Source organism: Marmota monax, unplaced genomic scaffold (assembly GCF_021218885.2).
Source record: "Marmota monax isolate L192 unplaced genomic scaffold, Marmota_monax_Labrador192_F-V1.1 WCK01_AAM20220418_F8-fsc00171, whole genome shotgun sequence".
NCBI lineage: Eukaryota > Metazoa > Chordata > Mammalia > Rodentia > Sciuridae > Marmota > Marmota monax.
In genome coordinates this window covers 703,929-725,178 of record NW_026694658.1, presented here as the reverse complement: position 1 = coordinate 725,178, position 21,250 = coordinate 703,929, and the positions used below count along the sequence as shown (strand labels likewise).

General features: G+C 36.7%; 1 protein-coding gene and 1 non-coding gene across 2 annotated transcripts in view; one reads left to right on the top strand and one right to left on the bottom strand.

The window, feature by feature from the left end:
- The window catches only part of Aatf (apoptosis antagonizing transcription factor), a 108,798-nt gene that overhangs the window by 67,491 nt on the left and 20,057 nt on the right, over nucleotides 1-21,250 (top strand). The window contains exons 9-11 of the mRNA XM_046423231.2: nucleotides 4,980-5,047; nucleotides 6,773-6,853; nucleotides 15,477-15,548. Coding sequence (XP_046279187.1) covers nucleotides 4,980-5,047; nucleotides 6,773-6,853; nucleotides 15,477-15,548 — 221 coding nt within the window. The remainder of the gene's footprint in view (nucleotides 1-4,979; nucleotides 5,048-6,772; nucleotides 6,854-15,476; nucleotides 15,549-21,250) is intronic.
- Trnat-agu (transfer RNA threonine (anticodon AGU)) lies at nucleotides 938-1,010 on the bottom strand. Its single transcript has one exon. It is a non-coding gene; the product is annotated as a tRNA-Thr (tRNA).

Genomic DNA, 21,250 nt, shown 5'->3' with positions numbered 1-21,250 from the left:
TGTTTTTTTCTTTCTTGCTGTGCACTCCCATTTACTGAAGTGCATCCTCCTGTGAAGGAATGTGTGGAAAGTAAACTGAACTTTTGTGTATGAAGATATCTTTCTGTAATTCCCTCTATAGGTGGTTAATGATTTGACTATATATGAAAGTTGAGGTTGGAAATCATTTCCCTCAGAATTTTGAATTCATTCCTTTGGTGTCCTTTGGTATTTGTAGTTGCCACTGAGATGTCTATCCCATTTTGATTTCCATTCCTTACTCTGAAGGATAACCACACAGTTTATTATCAAAACTGGGACACTTATGGTACTAGTCTGACAAAATATTAGGACAGTGAGCATAAACCAGAACTCTCTGGGTAAACTGGGACATGTGGTCACCCTCTTTCTATGTGACCTATTTTTTTTTTTTACTATTTCGGATCTTCTCTTTATCTGTGGTATTCTGAATTTCATGCTGATGCGTATTAGCAAAGACCCTTTTTCATGCTACAAGCCTGTCTTTGCAGGTTTGTTCCTATTCTTTAATTTTGGGAAGATTTTTTTCATTACTATTTCATTAAAAATTTTCTCCCAACATTTGTTAGTCAGGTATTTGACTTTCTGGATTGTTATCTAAAATTTTCTTTCTTCTTTTATAATGAGCAAGGTGATGTTATACTTTTGCCTTCTTATTTTATATGTGAGAGATTTTTCAGACACTTCTAGTTCTATTGAAATTTTAAAAAAATTATGTTTAATTTCTTGTTTTAGTCTCTTCTTAAAGCATCCTGTTTTTAGGGAAGTATATTCTCTCACTTCTGGGGATATCTTGTGTGAGTTCTTGGCCTTCCCTTCCTCAGTCTTTTTTTTTTTTTTTTTTTAAAGATAATAGGAATTCTTTTTTATATATTTATTTTTTAGTTTTAGGTGGATACAATATCTTTATTTTACATTTATGAGGTGCTGAGGTTCGAACTCAGGGCCTCATGCGTACTAGGCAAGCACTCTACCACTGAGCCACAATCCCAACCCCCCCCTTCCTCAGTCTTTCTCTTTCTTTTTCTTTCCCTCCATCTTCCTATTTTCCTTCTCTTCCTTCCTTCCTTTCCTTGTTTCTTTTGTTCTCTGCATTGCTTTCTTGAGTCCCTTTTTTCAGTTTGTTTTGGTCTGTGTCTGAGGCTTTCCTCCAGTGGTGGTTATCATTTACTGCCTGTTTATATTTAAGGCTAAGGTATTAAAAAGGTTTTTTTTTTTGAATCTCTGAAATCTGGGCATATCTTCTTGCTTCTTAAATATAATTATTCTGTGACCTACCCCATTGGTCATCATACCCTCAAATGTCAGAACTTGTGTCTTAGCCTGTTTGTGTTGCTATAACAAAATACTACAGACTGGGAAATTTATAAAATAAATAGAACTTTATTTTCTCACAGTTCTGGAGGCTGGGAGCCAAGAGGAAGACATCAACAGGTTTGGTTGTCTGGTGAGAGGTATTATTTACTTCCAAGATGTGGCTTTTATGTTGACATCCACAGGAAGAATGCTGTATCCTCATGAGTTAGAAGGAGAAGGGCAAAATGGACAAACTTCCTTCCTCAAACCATTTTATAAGGGTACCAAATCCCATTCATGAGGGTAGAACCCTCAGGACTCCATCACCTCCCAAATGCCTTTCCTCCCAATACTATTATATTGGGGATGAAGTTTCACACACATGAATTTTGGGGAATGCCATCAGATCATAGTAGCTTGGAAATATTTGGGGGAGGGAGGACAGCCATTTACCATTTCCAGAAAACCTTTTTCTGGTTTCTACCTAGGAAATTATACAACTGAGTACTAGTATTCTATGAGTAGGAATAGGGAGGACAAAAGGTTCCAGAAGTTGGCATAGATCTTTTCACCTGTACCTCAGCCCAGCCTTCTGTATTCCCACTCTAGAGCTTCTGTGATTTAATTTTCCACAAAATAAACTTCCTTTTCTTCCAGTAAGAGGATATGGTCCATGTAGTTAGTCACTTTTCTGTGTTAGAGAATGTATAATGGAGAAAGTCCAAGTAGTTCTAGCAGCAGCAGCAGCAGCAGCAGCATGATCACCACCACCACCACCACCACCACCACACTATCCTCTGCTTCCTCCTCCTCCCTCCAGGATTCTGTGAACCTAAGTGACTCCACCGGTCTCTTTACTCCTCTGGTACTTGTGTAGTAATTACTTCTTACTCCTCTATCTCTTACTGCCTTGAAAATGTCTATGAAAATGGGCTCTTAATACCTCTTCCGTTTTATTCTTTTCTAATAATAAAATACATTATTTTATGTATCTACTGTATTTTAGTGGGGTTGAAAAGGAGAAAAAATAACCTAATGTGCTTAGTCTGCCATTTTTAACTGGCTCTGGAATGTATGTTTTCTAGTCAGTATCATAATGTTGATAGATGCTCATTAGTACTATCAGTGCCATGACTATTATATCTCTACTGAAACAGGAACCTCCAGTAACTATAATAGGAACTTGAATTTTAGTGGAAAAGTTTGTTCATGAAGTTGAACTCAGGAGCGAAATTAAATTATTGAGCCAATATCCCTAAAACTTCATTTCCTTACTTCCTGTATGCCCACCCACCTGCCTGCCTGCCTTCTGTCTGCCTTCCCACCTCCCTCTGTCCCTCCCTTCTTCCTCTCTTCCTTCCTTCCCATTCTTTCTTGGTGCTAGGAATTGAATCCAGTGCCTCACACATGCTAGATAAACATCTCCAGCCCTAAAGCTTAATTTTTCAACAACTTTCTTGAAAGCAGCTTTCCTAATTAAATTTAAATTCAATGGTGATGATAGCTGTGGGAAATAGTAATAGCTGTGAGAATACTTGGTTTGATTGTTGTTTCTGTTTTCTCATTCCAACCTCAGACACAAAAGAATCTTCTGAAATTTTAGACTGAATAAACTGTACTGGCCAGAAAGACGCATAATATCTTTTTAATCATCAATGACTGAAAAGCACTTGGGTAGTGAACTTGCAGCCCAGGATATGTGTAGTACCCAGAATTCTTGAAAGTAACTGCTGCACCAAGTTGGTGTTTGAATGGAGGAGACCACTAAAGTGTAATAGATGCACTGCAGTTGTGTGTCTCCAATTCCCAACCTTTGTCAAGGGCATGTGGAGCTCTCTTCCAGATGAGACCACCCCTGTTGTGCTGGAGTAGTCTTCCAGGAGCAGTGTGCTCCCCAGTGGCTGTGTCTGCTCCAGTCTCAAGGGATCAGGAATAATTAGGAAAATCAGGAGTGGTGTTGTGATCTATTTTGTAGCAATGAAATGCCCTCATTATTGCCCCCCTTTTTGTTGTTTCTGTTCTTTTAATTATTAGCTGTGCCCCTCCCCCATTCTCTAGCCTTGCTCTTCACAGCATATTGACTGAGAATCAGAAGCCCATTTCTGCTCAGCCTTCAGGGCAGCTGTTTACACAGCAGCGATGTTACACAGGTTTACTGTGTCGTGTGTCTATGTAACACTGGGTTTGGATCTTGTATTTAGCTGCCAGAAGTGACTGTGATGAAGTAGGAGAGATAAACTGATAGATTGGCTGCCAGAAAGATGTTGGGAATCAATCAGATAAACAGTGTAGAGAAATAGCTTGCTGTTTTCTAGTGATAATAAACCAGTGGCCTCTGGTCCCCACATTTTTAAACGTAATTGCTGTGGTAATAATGTCCAAAACAGGCAAATGAAAAACATCGCAGGAGGTTTTTTTAATTGCGATTGAGATATTTCTTTCCCTTTTGCAATAAAGATTCATCTTATGGAAGTGAATATTTTTATAAATTTATTTCTTCAGGCCTACTTATATAAACAAATAAAAACTAGAAAGTGAACTACTTTCATAGGAATTTATTTCTTCTTCACCATCCTACCCTGGCTTCAGCTGTTTAATTTGGTGAAATATCTGTTTTGCTGCCATGCCTTACCTGCAAAATAATTGCTTACTTTTGTGAAGAAACATGTTTTAAAGCCAAACTTGTATTATTGTTAGATGATCAACAGGAACTGGTTTATTTTAGCATGCTCTCTTGGATTTTTCTCAAATTTTTGTTGCTATTTCTCTGAATATAACACTTATATGGGAAAAGTGATATCTAGATTCATTATTATAACTTAAAATTCTTCTCCTTTAATGTTTAACCTGAAAATCAATTTCTTCTCTTCACCCAGTACTTTAAGATCCTATACAAAGTCTTAAATCTGCGTGAAGGTGTAGCTTCAGACTTAAGTTGGATGCAGTGGAGTACCCAGTATTAATAGGAGAGTAATTCAGGATTCCTGTGGAGTTACTTTTTCAGGAAGAGAGACTGGCCCTCTGTGTTGTACTTGCCGTGTATCCAAATGACTTTGTTTTGGTTCCTTAAAATTTTTGTGGCTGTGAATGTGCAGGCATCATGTCTGGTTGAGTTATCTGAAAGCCAGCGTGGTAGAGGAACAGCAGGGGAAAGCAAGAGGATGAAGTCCATGCTCTTAATTATTTATGGTCAGGGCTTTTGCTTGAGGAAGATCATCCTGACAGAGGTTCTAGTTCAGAAATTAACCATGCACAGCTGTGCTGTTGGTGGGAAGCTGATGCATTTTCCTTTTTGCCACACAGCCCTTCCGATCTGACCTTTTAAAGATTCTCTCCTTTGATATTAATGGGGTGGGCAAAACTAATCATAAAAACAATGAAGGGAATGTTGCACACTCATTGATCCATTTGAAATGAACTATAGTACAATAAGTCTTCCAAATGGACTTCTGTTCTCAGCTCTTGCTATCACCACCATTTAAAGATATATAAATATGAAAGGGTTAATGAGAATTCAGTCATGCTCTTGCCACTGGGTTGTCCCTTATTGATTGTAGTTTTTGAGCTGTCACTGTGCCATTCAGAATTCCTTCTATGCCCTTTTAAAGTCAGTTGGTTCTGGGAGATGATAAATATAAATCAGTTGCTTTTCCTTTTTTTCCTAGCTCCTTCGAGAACTCATAGAACGAAAGACCAGCTCCTTGGATCCCAATGATCAGGTGGCCATGGGAAGGTAATTTAGATATGGGTTTTTAAATAATAGTTCCTCCGTTGAGTCCCCTTAATTCTGCCTCCGAAGCAGTGATTGGTCATGTAATGATCAAAGTTTGAAAGATAATAAGACCTAGAAAAACAAAGTGACAAATTGTTTATCCTTATTGCCTTAAGTACAATTTGAAAAGAGATCATGAAACACCTATGTGTTTGTTTTAGTCTTTCTTTTTCAAAGTCTTTCTTACGATCTTTGCTCTAGGGTTTGGATTGTGATTGTATCCATATCAATCTACTGACCAGTGGATAAAAAGCAGCCACTAAACATGTGCTCTCAGCTGTCAGAATGTGGCACTGTGCACAACAGGTTCCTTTCTCAGAGTCGAATCTGCTTTGTTAGTCTGCCCTAATTTAGACCTTCAGTAAAAGCTTTAGCACAATTAGAAATGGAACATGGCAGCATTACCCAGATGTCAGGGTAGAATGTAAAGTAGTGAAGGAAGGCTCTTGTGTGTACGCTTCATCCCGTGGTTGGAAAATAAAAAGGGCATTTAGAGTGCTACCTAATGAATAGTGTACATTTAAATAGCCATGAGCCATAATTTGCAAAAGCATGAAAGGAAACAAAAGCTGCAAGTGCCAGAATGGGATTCTGGGCTGAGCAGCATTTTGAGAAAGCAATGAAAAATTTGTTTTGATGAAATAATTTTATTTGAGTAGAATATTATTTGAATTTTAGGGTAGGAGGTTGTTGATATTTCTTATATCTCCAGAATGTTAGAGAGGGCTGTTCACCATAAATTTCATGTGATAGAGCAAATTGCATTTAAGTGATGATTATATTGTACATTTATCTGACTTTACAATAAAATAGATTATGGTAATTAAGATTATATTAAGATTACAGTAATTGGATTTCCCTAGATTTTTTTTTTCCAATGTTGAGTTTTCATTGTGTAAATCAGGTAAGATGACTAGCTGCTGCTACTGTGTCTCCCCCCACCCCACCTTCCTCCTTCTCCTCCTTCTCTTCTTCCTCTTGGAGCAGTTTGTGAAGATTTTCTTAACCTGGTATCCCTTGTTTGAAAAATTAATTTCTGCTTATCTAAAATGACTGCAGAATATATGAATCTTTTTTGGATCCTATCCAGACAAACCAACTGGAAAACTGAGATAGTTTGGGAAATTTGAAGACTGACTGAATATTTGATAGTAAAGTATTATTGTAACTCTTTTTTAAGGTATGATAATGGTATTGTGGTGGGGGGAAAGGGTCCTTATCTTTTATCAATATGTACTCAAATATTTATAGATGAAATTAAAACTAAATGACTAAAACTAGCATCAATAGTGCATAGGAAAATTAGACTTAAAGAGTTCACGTGTTCAAACCAACCAACAGCTGCAGCGAGAGAACATGTCACACAGCTGAAGCATTAGAGGAGAACACAGGCAGCTACACTCAGTTTGATGGGTTTTCCTGCAGACTGGTAGATTTAGTGCTTGTCACAGCAGCTTCAGACACTAAGGAGCATTGTTAACCAAATTTGCTGTAGAATTTCCCAGCTGGCATTTATGTTTTACCATTGCACAAATCCTCTTCAATTGATTAGTCACTTTGGCTCCAGACTATCTTGAGGAATTTGATGATTTCTGCAGGGTTGTTAGTGGGAAAAATTTCAATTTGTCAATACATATAACTATTTCTGTTAGTGATGATGCATAACATTGCTTGTGAATTTCCCAGGCAGTGGCTTGCAATCCAGAAGCTACGAAGCAAAATCCACAAGAAAGTAGACAGGAAAGCCAGCAAAGGAAGGAAACTTCGGTGAGTTGCTTTTTTGAGAAAATGTGAACATATGTTGTGTCTTCTTTTTAAGGATCAGAAAAATAACAAATGATATTTGAGGAATTTTTGTGACTCAGTTTTTCTTACTCTAAAATGGAAATATGGTTTGACTTTTTTGTTCTCCTGTTGTGGATGGATGTGTAAAATAATATCTGCAACTCGGTGGCAGAGCACTTGCGTTAGTACAGGTGAGGCACTGGGTTGAATCCTTAGCACCACATAAAAATAAATAAAATAAAGGTATTGTGGCTCTGCTACAACTAAAAAAAATTTTTTTAAATAATATCTGTATTTCTGAAAAGAAATAATAAGAAAACAAAGGCAACATAGTTTAAATTATTTTAGTTTTAAAAAGAAATAAATGAAGGCTTCAGAGAACGTTAATGATGTGTTTAAGTGAGGTAAGAAATGTAATTTTTAATGAGATACTGATTGATTGATTGAATGGTACCAGGGATTAAACCCAGGGGTACTTTATCACCGAGCCACATCCCTAGTCCCCACCACCACCTTTATTTTGATATAGGGTCTCCCTAAGTTGTTTAGGGCCTCACTAAATTGCTGTGGCTGGCTTAGAACTTGGAATCCTCCTGCCTCAGCCTTGTGAGCCCCTGGAATTACAGGTATGTGCCAGAAAAAAATTGTTTTCAAACGGCTGGGAGTATCTCAGAAGCAGAACTCTGCTGGGTTCAGTGCCCAGTGTTACACACACAAAACAAAGAAGGAGCAAGAATAGGAATTGACACTGCTACACTTTGACTTATTTCCCTAGTAATTCTGTGTATGTGTGTGTGTGTGCATGTGTAATACAACGTCATCACACAGAGCCTCGGTGTCAGAGAAACCACTTGTAATTCAGGTGCACACACACAAAAATCTTAAACTTGTTTCATTAGGATGGTTTTAAGCATATAGTTAATCCCACATCCTTATTAGAGTCCTGCCTGTTAAATTTTCTTTAGACAAATGTGAATCTGTCTTGTTTTTAAAGATCTGAGTAGATTTTGCAGCCACTTTGTTTTAGCATTTAACAAAACTCATCAGTACATGCTTATTTTTCTTTGCAGAAGTGCGCAGTTGCTTTTCATTATGTATTGATTTAGAGTTACTTTTCTTAAATCTCAAGTTAAATTGGTATAATTTGTTTTAACTTTTTTTATATGTTGAAATTTCCAGTTCTTCATTCTTTTCTGGATGCACTGTGCAATGGTTAACAGCATGTTCTCAGAGGCAGACTGCCTGAGTCTGAATCCCAGCTTTGACAGTGATAAGCAGTTCCTTTGGGCAATACCCTTGAAGTTTCTGCACTAGTTTCTTCATCTGTAAAAGGGGTGTGCAGAACCAGCCCCGTAGGTTTGTTATGAGTATCTTGTTGTACTAAAAATAGGCACTATGGTTTCCTACCTGATTTCTTTAGCTCTTGTGAAGTTAACATGGTGCATCAATAGCTGTTCAGCTTGGTGTGTCTGTGGGGAGATGATTACTGGAAGATCTTCTTCAGCTGCCATTTTGCTCTGCCTCCTTCCAAGAAGGTGATCTTGCTGGGAGGATTAAATGATGAGTGTATGTGCAGCTCACAGAATAGTACAGGTACATAGTAAGCTCTACATAAGTACTCATTGCCATTATTGTCATTATTCCAGAGCTGAGTCAGTGTCTTGCCCTAGTGCTCATTTACTTGCTTCAGCACATGCTGCTTCTATTCCTTTCTCCTCTTCCTTCCCCACCTAGGATTTTAGGAAGAATGTTACCAACAGTGACAAGGCTGATTGTCACTTCGTTCTTTACTGGGATCAGGTTTTTCTCCAATCCTGTGCTTTTAAAACTACAGCCCCATAGGTCATAAATGCTCCCTAGAGAGAGGGGCTAAGGGTTTTAAATTGGGAGAGTTGGGTTCAAACCCTGGCTCTGCCTGGCTTTTTTACTTTGGTTGCTCTTTGTTCTCTGGGCCTGTTTTCATTTACTAAGTGGAAATAATATTCCCTACTTTATAGATTTGGTGTGGGAATTAAGTGAAATAATGTGTAAATGTCTGGTATACAGTAGGCATTCAATTGCTAGTTTCTTTGGTTCTCTTGTGTTTATTTGTTGGCATTTCTTTTGCAAAAGAATTGAGAGGGAAAAAATGCCTTTTCAACAATATTGCATTGTTTTGAATTTTGTACGTATTGGGGCAGGTTGCTATATTGTGTACTCTTTGAGGTGAAGGATGTGCTACTTTGTTCTTTAATTCCAGTCTTATCTATGAATAGTGCCTTGTTAGCCAACCAGAAAGTATTTTTGGATGATTATGATAGGAAAATTAAAATGCTCATCAGGTAATGAGAAATGGCTTTAACTTAAACATTATGCAGAGTAAGAAATCTGGGGCTGACAGTGTTGCTCAGTGGTAGAATGCATGCTAAATATGCCCAAGTTCCCGAGTTTGACCCCCAGCACTGCAAGAGATGAATGTTGAAGATGCCAGCACTTTTCTGTGTGGCAAATAACTTAGGAGAACATGAGTCTGTTGTTTCCCAAATAAATACATTTATCAAAATTGTTATTTATCAGATTGAAAGGGAAACCAGATTTTTCTTTTAATAGAAATTGCTTTATTATATTAATTTATGAAACTAACCTTGTTAAATTATTCAGTAGAGTTATGTTTCAATGCAATTACATGACTCTGTTTTTGAGCATTTTGGTCATGGTTTATTTAATTTTTTTTAATTTTTTTTTTTTTTTTTTGAGAGAGAGAGAGAGGAGAGAGAATTTTAATATTTATTTTTTAGTTTTTGGCGGACACATCATCGTTGTTTGTATGTGGTGCTGAGGATCGAATCCGGGCCGCACGCATGCCAGGCGAGCGCTCTACTGCTTGAGCCACATCCCCAGCCCTTGGTCATGGTTTAAATCCCCACATCCACATGATATCCAGAGGCATTAAAATCTTATTCTGGGGCTGGGGCTGTAGTTCAGCGGCAGAACACTTGCCTAGTGAGGCACTGGTGCAATCCTTAGCACCACGTAAAAATAAATAAAGGCATTCTGTCCATCTGCAACTACAAAAAATTTTTTTAAAAAATCTTATTCTGGCAACTGACAAGCAAGAAGGAGACAGACATTCTATTTATCAAGGCTAACCATTATAATATAAGGAATGGTTTTATTGTTCTTCAGGTCTAGGGACTGTAATAGTGCCTATCTTCTGAAGAAGATGGTAGATTGTTGTAGATGGTGAAACCCTAGAGACAATCCTGCCTGACACCCAAGAGAACAGAGACTGCTCAGGAAAACTCTGTAAACAGATTCAACATGCATGCTGAGACTTGAGAGGCTTATAAGAGATAGTTTAGTAAACGGGGAAAAGAGTAATATTTACAAAAATCATTTGCAGGACTGGGGTTGTGGCTCAGTGGTAGAGTGCTCCCCTAGCATGCACAAGGCACTGGGTTCAATTCTCAGCACCACATAAATGTAAAATAAAGATATTGTATCCACCTAAAACTTTAGAATACATATTTATTTTAAAAAATCATTTGCAGAGAGTGGTGCACTCATTTGGGAAACTGAAATTAATTTGTTTTGGCTGAGACTTAATATAGAATATGGGAGAATGACCAGAGATGAAGCTATATATGTAGATGAGTGCTAGATCATGGAGAATTTTGGATTTTATATTGTATATTGTAGACTGAAAGATTTTAGGCAGAGGAATATTGTCATCACTCTTGAATTTTAGACAGTTCTGGGGTTTTCATAGAAATGGACTAGAAATTTCTGAGGGCAAGGACTGGAAGGAATAAGAGACGATGGACTGAGATGAGTAATGCAGATGAGTAATTTGTACTTAAGAGGTCAAAGAAAGTGAGAAAGTTAGAATGGTTTCCAAAGTTTTAGAGCGTCCTAGATAGATTTTTGTATTTTTCATTGATGTATTTATTCTACAGAGAGGAATTCATTTTTTTTTTTTTTGAGGGTGAGAGTGGATTCAGTTTCAGAATATGTTACATTTGACACAGTCTTTTAGAACTCTAAGTTTTCAGATGGAATATTGAGTCAGAAGAAGGATGTAGGTATTTATTAGTTTATAAGTTCAGAAACAGTTTAATTGTAGAATATGACAAGAATCTAGAGGAACAAGAATAAAACCCTGAGGAATGTCAGCAGACAAGAAACAGAGGAAGAAGATTCTGTAAAAGCGTGCTGAGGAAGAGTGGTCATCCCTGTTTACCTGACTCTCCCTCTGACTGTGAATGTGAGGGATATAGTCAGAATCAGAGAGGAATCCTTACTGAGAGCAATAGTGATTACTAACACTTAGACACCTTCCCACTACCAGGCACTGCTGAGCTGTTTATATACAGAAGCCAAAAGAATACAGGCTCTGGAGCCAAACTGACTGGGTTTGAAATCCAACTATTCCATTTACTATCTTTGAGACCTTGAGCAAGTGACTTTACATCTCTGTGCTTCAATCTCCTCATCTATGAAATGAGTATAATAATTGAAGTCACATCTCACAGGGTTGTTATGCAGATTAAATGAGCTAATTCATGTAAAGTGTTTAGAGAAGATAAGTAAGTTACCCAGGGCTAGTAAGTAGCAAACTGGGATCTGAACTAATTGGTCTGATTCTAGAGCCTGTGTTGCTAACCTCTCGTTATTAAGTTGTTGTACAGACAGGACCAACTGGCCTATGCAGGCACCAAAATAACCTCCTGGTTACCTTAACATTCTGTCCTAAAGGATTAAATTAAGTGGGTCAGGCTAAATGAGAATATTGTAAGTAAATCTCTTAAGTGAGACTTCAAGAACAGGTAGGGTGTGCCAGCTGTCCTCACTGATATTAGGTCCACCATTGAATAAGTTGTTCTTTGTTTATGATAGTGTTAGAAGGATAAGATCTCCAGAAAAGTTATAGCAAAGATTAATGTTATCTTGTGGAAACTATTTAAATGGTAATATGCAATTATGTAGCCTAATTAGACTAGACATGGTACTTGCTAGCTGAGAAATATTTGGGGCTTGGAAAATGGTTGTAATTATTAATTATCAGTATTTTACTCAGTATTATATATGGGGATTTAATCGTAAGTCATATAGTAAATGTATTAAACTCTTGGGCCTTTAATAATGAGATGTCAAGGCCAGGAGGTATAGCTCAGTGGTACAGCAAGTGCCTAGTGTGTGTGAGACCCTGTGTGTGATCCTAGCAACACACATATGCAAGAAGTTTTATTGTGTCGGTCTGTTCTTCCACAACAAAATTATGTTTTCTTAGCATGGTTGATAAAAGATGTTCTAATACCAAAATGTGCACCCATCCTCAACAGCACTGAGAACAGATGAAATGCTATTACATAAGTACACATTACAAAATTGTCTTTAATCTGACACTTCTTTCTTAAAAAAAAGAAATATTTATTTTTTAATTGTAGGTGGACACAATAGCTTTATTTTTATGTGATGCTGAGATTCGAACCCAGCACCTCACATGTGCTAGGCGAGACTCCACCACTTGAGCCACAACCCCAGCCCCTAATCTGATTACTTCTTAAAGCCTGTCCTTCATCATGTAATTAATAGTTCTTAAATATATTGTGTTTTGAGTGTAAAGGTATTCTAGAGTAGCACAATCCAGCAAAAATATGTATACATAACTTTAAATATTCTAATTGCCTCTTTAAAAAGTAAAAAGAAACAGGTGAACTTAATTTTAATAGTATAGTTCATTTAACCCAGTGTTATCAAAAATATGATTTAAATAATTTATGATTTTAGATGTTATTAATAATATGCATCACACCATTTTTTTTGTCTGAGATTTTCAAAATCTGGTGTTTGTCATAAAATTTTAGTGTATCTCAATTCAGATTAACTACAGCTCAGATGCTCAGTAGCCATATATGATTAGTGGTGACATGACAGTATTTGACAGTAACCAGAGAGTAGTCTGTGATTTTATCCAGAAAGCATATTAAACCTGTCTTTGGACATAGCTGAGAGTATGTATTATTTTTTCAGATGGACATAAAATTTTGGTGAAGCCCAAGGATGTCATATTTACCAATGTCATATTTATTTTTTTGCTAAGATAGGCATTGAACCCAGGGCCTCCTGCATGCTAGCCAAGTGCCCCACCTGTGAGCTACATTCCCACTTTACACATACATATGTGTGTGTGTGTGTGGAGAGAGAGAGAGAGAGTGAGTTTCTTTTTTGAGAGGCTTTTTTTGGTATTGGGGATTGAATTGTCCACTGAGTCACATCCCCAGTCCTATTTTGTATTTTATTTAGAGACAGGGTCTCACTGACTTGTTTAGCGCCTTGCTTTTGCTGAGGCTGACTTTGAACTCGCCATCCTCCTGTCTCAGCCTCCCAAGCTGCTAGGATTATAGACATGAGCTAATGCACCCAGCTATTTTTGAGTTTTTTTCAGGCAGAGTCTTGTGATGTGGCTTAGGCCACATCATAAGGTTCAATGAATTCAAATGAACCTCTCACCTCTGCCTCATGAGTAAGCTGGAACTGGAGGCACAAGCCACCACACACAGCTGAAAAATTTGTTTAATTAACAGCGTTTATGCTTTATTTAAATTAAAAGGTTATATAAGTATTTATGGTCTCATACATTGACACAACCTTTGGAAGGTCATTTTGGCTGTCTTTTAATTTTACATATGCATACATTTTAATTCAGCAGTTTCACGTCTCAAAATTTATTTCATAGAAGTACATGATCTAACATACAATAATTTATGTTTAAGACTCTTCATTTTGGCATTGTTTAATGTTTTTAAAAGAGCAGAGGCTAGGTAGTCGTGGTGGGTGCATGCCTGTAATCCCAGTGACTAGGGAGACTAAGGCAGGAGAATCTCAAGTTCAAGGACAGCCTCAGCAACTTAGTGAAGACCTGTCTCAAAATAGAAAATTAAAAAAAGGCAGGGAATATGGCTTAGTGGTAAAGTGCCCCTGGATTCCTCCTGGAGGGAGGAAGGGACAGCCCATCAATAGGAGGAAGAGTAAGTTATATTATACTCTGAAACTATGAAAAAAGAAAGGAATGTGATATATGGTTTTGTGGGATGTAATACTGAAAGTGCTACAACCAAAGTAACATTTTCAATTATTAAAATGATTATTTCTTCAGGATAGAATTATAGGAAACCTTTCAGTTCTCTATACATTTCCATATTTGGAGTCTTGGTATTATAAGAATTACATATTACTTTTTTAGTATATATTAATTTGTAAAACTAGAGAATAACTTAAGAGTTTTTGGTGTATTTCCCTTATAAAAAGTGAAAAAGTGGAAACAATATAAATGTTCAGAAACATGATGGTACTTCCACTTCTGGAATTGTATGCAGCCATTCAGGGGACAATGCTAAGTGGGGAAAAAAAAAAAAGATTACGAAAGTGTGTGTATGCGCACGCATGCGTATAAAAGGATCTGTATGTAAAACAAACACAACTAACGATATCAACAATTGTCTGCAGGTGGAGGAAGTGTGCATTTTCCCCCTAAATTTTCTATAATGAATTTATACTTTTTCTATTCTCTTAGATTGAGCAAAATTTTAACACTATTTGTTTTTCTGGCAGTAATGGGGATTGAACTAGGGAGCCTTTGTTAAAAGCATTACTTGAGAAATGAAATTTGGAAAGCTTAGTTTTGAGTGGTACAGTACAGAATTGAATTATTTGGTATGTGTTAAAATGTTTCTGAAACTGTAAAACATTGTGCATGTGAAAATATTTATCATATTTTTGTTTATGGATACTGTTTGCCCAAGTAGAGGGGTTTTGGTTAGCATTTTTTTAAATATATATGTATGCATGTATTTATATAGTCATACAAGCCTCTTGCATTCTGATGAATAGTAAGGGTAACCTTACTGAATTTTCTTTGGTGTAATTTGATGTGCATAAAGTCATACAGTCTCTTAGGCCTTTTTCTGTTGGTGGGAAATATAGGTAATAACTTAAATTTTCATAACACATCTGCTAAAGATCTTGAACTCAAACTTGTTCTGAACTCACTTGTGCTCCCTAATTTAAAGATGGGGAAATGAAAGACCCAGTGGAGCTAGTGCATGGAGATGATGGTGTTGAGTCTTAGGGGCCTTTTCTCACTCAGGGAACCAATACCAGTAGTGATGGCGCTGGTGAGGTTTGCCTTCAGGAGTTATCCCACTGCCTGTGCTGTTGCCAGCAGGTAGCTTTAATGACATGAGAAATGATTAAGATGTACTTAGAGGAGGAAAATGGGGGAGTCAAGTTGTCATTGACTTTTGTCTGGAATAATGTTTAAGAGTTTGTATATTGCTGAGAGGCATAAGTGTATCTGCTCTTTTGGAGCTGTGATATAAATGGATCTGTGCAGAACCATTGTCATTTACAATGTACTGTTATCAGACTTTTTTTCCTAAATCATTAAAGAAAAAGGGGAAAATATAGTTGTGCATGGCAAGTGCCTATGAATTTTTCCCTATTCCTTTCTGGAGCCAACTGCCCCTATAATCATTTCTGGAGTCTGTTAACTCACAGAATGTGTTTCCTTTGCTAGGTTAATAGTTACTAATGTTGCTGCCTGTTTGTTTTCTGCTTTGTTTAGATTTCATGTCCTTAGCAAGCTCCTGAGCTTCATGGCACCTATTGACCATACTACAATGAATGATGATGCCAGGTAAGTAAGAGATTAATTATATGTCTCAAATGGCTTCATGACAGCCTGATATTGACCTGTTCTACAGCCTGTCACCCTCTTGTTTCTTCTTATCAGTTAACCATTTGTCATTGGCATCATAGGAAAGGTCCTTGTCACATCTCTTCACTCCCATAATTACTGTAAAGCCAAATCAAAAATTTCCATATACCAGCTACCTCTGGTGGCTGTGTGTTTTTGCTGCTAGATTTTATTTTTTAGTTTTTGGTACTGGGAATTGAACTCAGGGCCACTTGACCACTGAGCCACATACCTAGCCCTATTTTGTATTTTATCTAGAGACATGGTCTCAATGAATTTCTTAGTGCCTCACTTTTTGCTGAGGCTAGCTTTGAACTCTCAATCCTCCTGCCTCAGCCTCCCAAGCTGGTCCCAAGCTCCCAAACTACAGGCATGCACCATTGAGTCGGGCTAGGTTTTATTTTTAATTTTAGTCCACCTGCCTAGGACATCTGAGCTCTTTTCTAGGCCAGAGGGTCATGATAGCATGTGTGCATGCTGTATGCATTGGGGGTTTTATGTGTATGCTCTTTAGAGTGGCTCTAGAGATTGCTATAGAGATGTGTATCTGTTGTGTTTATTGAGACTTCTTTTTATTTATTTTTTATTTTTAACTTGTTCTAATTAATTATAAAATAGTGACAGTAGAATGCATTTTGACACATTGTACACAAATGGAATATAACGTCTTCCTCTGGCTGTACATGGTGCAAAGTCATACCTGTAGTATAATCATCCATGTATATAGGATCATAATGTCCATCTCATTCAACGATCTTTTCCAGTGTTTTGAGGATTATAAGGGTTTTTACAAAAGAAGTAGGTACATGCTTATTTTATAAAGTGAAACAATCAAAACACATACAGGAAAATATAGAACTTATAATTCAGAAGTAACCTTTTTTGGTAATTTAAAAAAAATAATTTCTATGTATAATATGTCAAAATACACTCTACTGTCATGCATATCTAAAAAGAACAAATAAAGAATAATTTATTCTAAATTTATGAATTGCATTCTACCATAATACAAGGCTTCCCCTTTTTCCACATTTATGTACCATTCATTGATTCATTTTTAACAATATGGATTTATGCTTTCCAGTTTTATTCAATGAGTTATATTTATTTTGATGCTAAAATTGCCCCAGATTAATGGAAGTTCTTTAAGCTGCCTTGTGCCTTTTGATGTAACCCCAATCATTCCTTGAGTGCGTCCTTTCTGTCTGATACAAGATGTTCAAAGTTTATCTTATTGCTTTCCCTGCACCAATCCTGGAATCTTTCTCCAAGGACCCCTTTCCCCCACTTTTTTCCAGTGGATAATGGTTTTTAGAAGCCAAGACCTGGCTTCCAGGGGTGCTGGAACTGACCATGGTTGTTTTCAGGCCCTCTTAGCATGTGGAACTGGAAATGTATGAGTCCACATGTACAAACACAGGATGACCTCTCTTAACATCTCAGGTGACTTCCTTTCAGTGTCTGAGTTCCCTTTCAGAGTGTTGTTCTTTTTATTTTCTTTTTTTTAAATATGATTGAAATTATATTTTACTATAAATATTTTATATATGGTGAGCATTTTCCTGTCATTAAAATTATTAAAAATTTTTAAATGACTACATAGTATTTTTATATTTAGTTACTCACAGACTGTTGGGACATTTAAATTGCTTTTAATTGTTGTAATTAATACCATGCGAATATATATATATATATATATATATATATATATATATATATATATATATATATATATATAATACCTTTATTTTGTTTGTTTATTTTTATGTGGCGCTGAGGATGAAACCCAAGGCCTCACACATGCTAGACGAGCACTCTACCACTGAGCCACAATCCCAGCCCCCATGTTAATATTTTTAAGCATAATTATTTACCAAGTGAAATTACTGGTCATAAGTAGGTACATGTGGCTTTTGCCAGCTTTATCTAACCTTAAATTATGTATCTGCTTTTTACTTGAGAGTATTTAGATTGCCATCATATCTCATCAGATTTTTTTCCCCCTATGCTTAGATCTATAGGCTTAGGCAAAAACAATTGTTATTTTTCATTTTAGTTTGTTCAGTGCTTTGAGTATAAAACAGCTTATGGGTGGTTCCGAGTACCTTTATATCTGTCTTTATGACCTCATATGTTCTCCTGTACTTTGGAAGTGAGAGCTTAGGTAGGGCTAGGTTTTTTTCTCTGCTAAATTTTTGGGTTCAGTCTATTTAAAAGTTATAGAGTAAAGTAAGTACATTTTAGATTACATCAATAAAAAAATTACATCAATAAGAAAAGAACTAGCTGTCTAAAGTTAAACCATATCCTTTAAGGTTACATTATTATGAGGTATAAAATAAATCTGGTTTAAATTATTGACATCTTTCTGCCCCCTCCCCCACACCAAGTACTGGAGATTGAACCCATGTCCATGCACATGCTAAGCAAACATCCTACCTTTGAGCTACATCCCCAGTCCTTTTAATTTTATTTTGAAACAGAATCTTGTTAAGTTGCCTGAGCTGACCTCAAACTTGGGATATTCCTGCCTCAGCCTCCTGAGTACCGGGAGCTATAGGCATGTGCCACCATACTCAGCTAGTGATTGCTTTTAGAATACAGTACTTGAAAATCATGGGAATGGAGCCACCATTTGACCCAGCTATTCCCCTTCTTGGTCTATTCCCTAAAGACCTAAAAAGAGCATGCTACAGGGACACTGCTACATCGATGTTCATAGCAGCACAGTTCACAATAGCAAGACTGTGGAACCAACCTAGATGCCCTTCAATAGACGAATGGATAAAAAAAATGTGGCATTTATACACAATGGAGTATTACTCTGCATTAAAAAATGACAAAATCATAGAATTTACAGGGAAATGGATGGCATTAGAGCAGATTATGCTAAGTGAAGCTAGCCAATCCCTAAAAAACAAATGCCAAATGTATTCTTTGATATAAGGAGAGTAACTAAGATCAGAGTAGGGACGAAGAGCAGGAGAAGAAGATTAACATTTAACAGGGATGAGAGGTGGGAGGGAAAGGGAGAGAGAAGGGAAATTGCATGGTAATGGAAGGAGACCCTCAGGGTTATACAGTGGAGGGGGTAGAGAGAGAGGAGGGGAGGGGAGGGGAGAGGTGGGGAGGGGGGAGGGTGGAGGATGGGAAAGGCAGCGGAGCACAACAGACACTAGTATGGCAGTATGTAAATCAATGGATGTGTAACTGATGTGATTCTGCAATCTGTGTATGGGGTGAAGGTGGGAGTTCATAACCCACTTGAATCAAAGTGTGGAATATGATATGTCAAGAAATTTGTAATGTTTTGAACAACCCACAATAAAAAATTAAAAATATTAAAAAAAAAAAGAAAATCATATAGAAATTAAGTTTTTGTCATTTTTAAAAATTATTATTATTATTATTATTATTATTATTATTATTTTGTGCTGCTGGGGATTGAACCCAGGGCCTTGTGCATGCAAAGCAAGCACTCTACCAAGTGAGCTATATCCCCAGCCCAAGTTTCTGTCATTCTTAGTTTTAGTTTATTTTTATATCACCCAATACCTCAGAGGTACTTAGTTTTTTAGAATCTTATATTTGTTCATCATTTTTGAGGGTCTGTTATATACGAAACATAAATTATTTGAAAATGACTATCCTATTTAGTATTCTTTGGGGCTTGGTCTATAAGAAACAAAACCTGACTACGGTGGCATAAGTAAATAAGATTGTATTTTTCTGGTGGAATCATTCTGTGTTGTTGTTGGCAATGGCTTTCTCTTCTCTTTGATGTTAGGGCCAATTTCTTTTATTTTCCTCCTGTGTTCCTAAGATGGCTGCTGCTACTTCAGCCATCAAATATATGTATCCAAGGCAAGAAGAATACAAAATAATAGTGCCAGCCATATTTTTGGCATTTTGTTTGTTTGTTTAAAAGTGAAAACTCCTGCAGAATTCCCTCCAGCAGACTTATTCTTGGTTTTCATTGGCCAGAACTGCTTTACATTGCCAGGTTGGTGCAGTGGGCAAGGGAAAGGGGGTCAGCATTTGTTTGTCAGGTAGCAGTCCTGTGGCATTCTGAATTTATGGGGAAAAAAAGGATATCCTTTGTGGTATGATTGCTAATTATCAGCATTGTTTTCTAGCTGGTTTAGCCACTTAACAAGGAGTTTAATAATAATGTTGTCACTGGAGAACTGAGCATTTGGTTTTGCCAAGGTATACTCCATTCTCATTGTGTTTCCTAAGCATAAAGAAGCTACATTCACATCACTGCTTATGCTTCATAATCAGAATAGACCAGATCAACTATGGATACTGTAACTGGATCTTAGCTCTTTCTGCTCCTTGCATCAAAACTTCTAAAGCCAGTAAGTATTGGTAACTTTAGGCAAAAATTGATGCTTTAGGCAGTGGTAACTTGCCCTGCTTTGTTAGTGGAACTAATCTAGTATGGTCAGTCCTTTGTGTTCGTGGGTTCTTCATCCACACATTCAGCCAACTTTGGGTGGAAAATATTCAGAAAATGGATTGAGTGTGTTCTGAGCACATACGGATTTTTTCCTTGTCATCATTCTCTAAACAGTATAGTATATAATTGTTTACATACCATTTACATTATATTAAGTAATATAAATAATCTGGAGATGATCTAATCTACAGGATGTACATAGGTTATATGCAAATACTACCCCATTTTATGTAAGGGACTTAGTGGTGGATTTTGGTATCCCAGGGTACCAAGGATGACCTGGAGTCAATCCTCTGTTCATACTGAGGGACACCTGTACCGAGGAAGGAATCTAGTACTATTCTGTTTTGTACACCACAAATGGGAAACATTCATTATTGTTAGAATGTCAGTATCAGTGTATACTACTTTTCCTCAAGTGAGTAATTTTGGTTTTGCTAAGTAATACACATATCATTCTTGTTGGATATGTGTGTGAATAGTTTTTTTAAAATGATTTTTGAAGTATATAATGGCTTTATAACTTTATAAGCATGATACCAGGCCAGAAACCATAAGGGAAAATATTAATATACCAGACTATGGAAAAGTCATATTGAAAAGACATCAAAAACAGTAGGTAAAAATGACAAACTGGAACAAAAAAATTTAGTAGATAACACATTTCTCTACATATGTATTGAGTTTTACAAATATCTTAATATCCCAGTAAGAATAATAGGCAGAGGCTGGAAGTGTGTCGCTCAGTAGTAGAGCAGATACTTAGCATGCCCGAGGCCCTGGGGTCCAACCCCAGCTCCAGAAAATAAATAAGTAAATAATAAAAGAATAATAGGGAAAGCATGTCAATAAGCAGATTTAAAAATCCTAAAATAGGAGTGGTGGCTGTAGCTCAGTGGTAGAGCACTTGCCTTGCGCATGTGAGGCACTGGGTTCGATGTTCAACACCACATAAAAATATAAAAAGGTTGAAAAAAATTGTTTAAAAAAATCATAAAATACAAATCTTAAATAGCAAAAAAAAAAAAAATCAGACTTTCAATCAAAGAAATGCAAAGTAAAATGAGATTTCATTTTTCCCTTATTAAATTGAAAAATATTAAAAGAATAGTAATCCACAGTGTCGATGTATGAGGGAATACTTTCATATCACATTGTTGGGAATGTGATTGGCAAAATC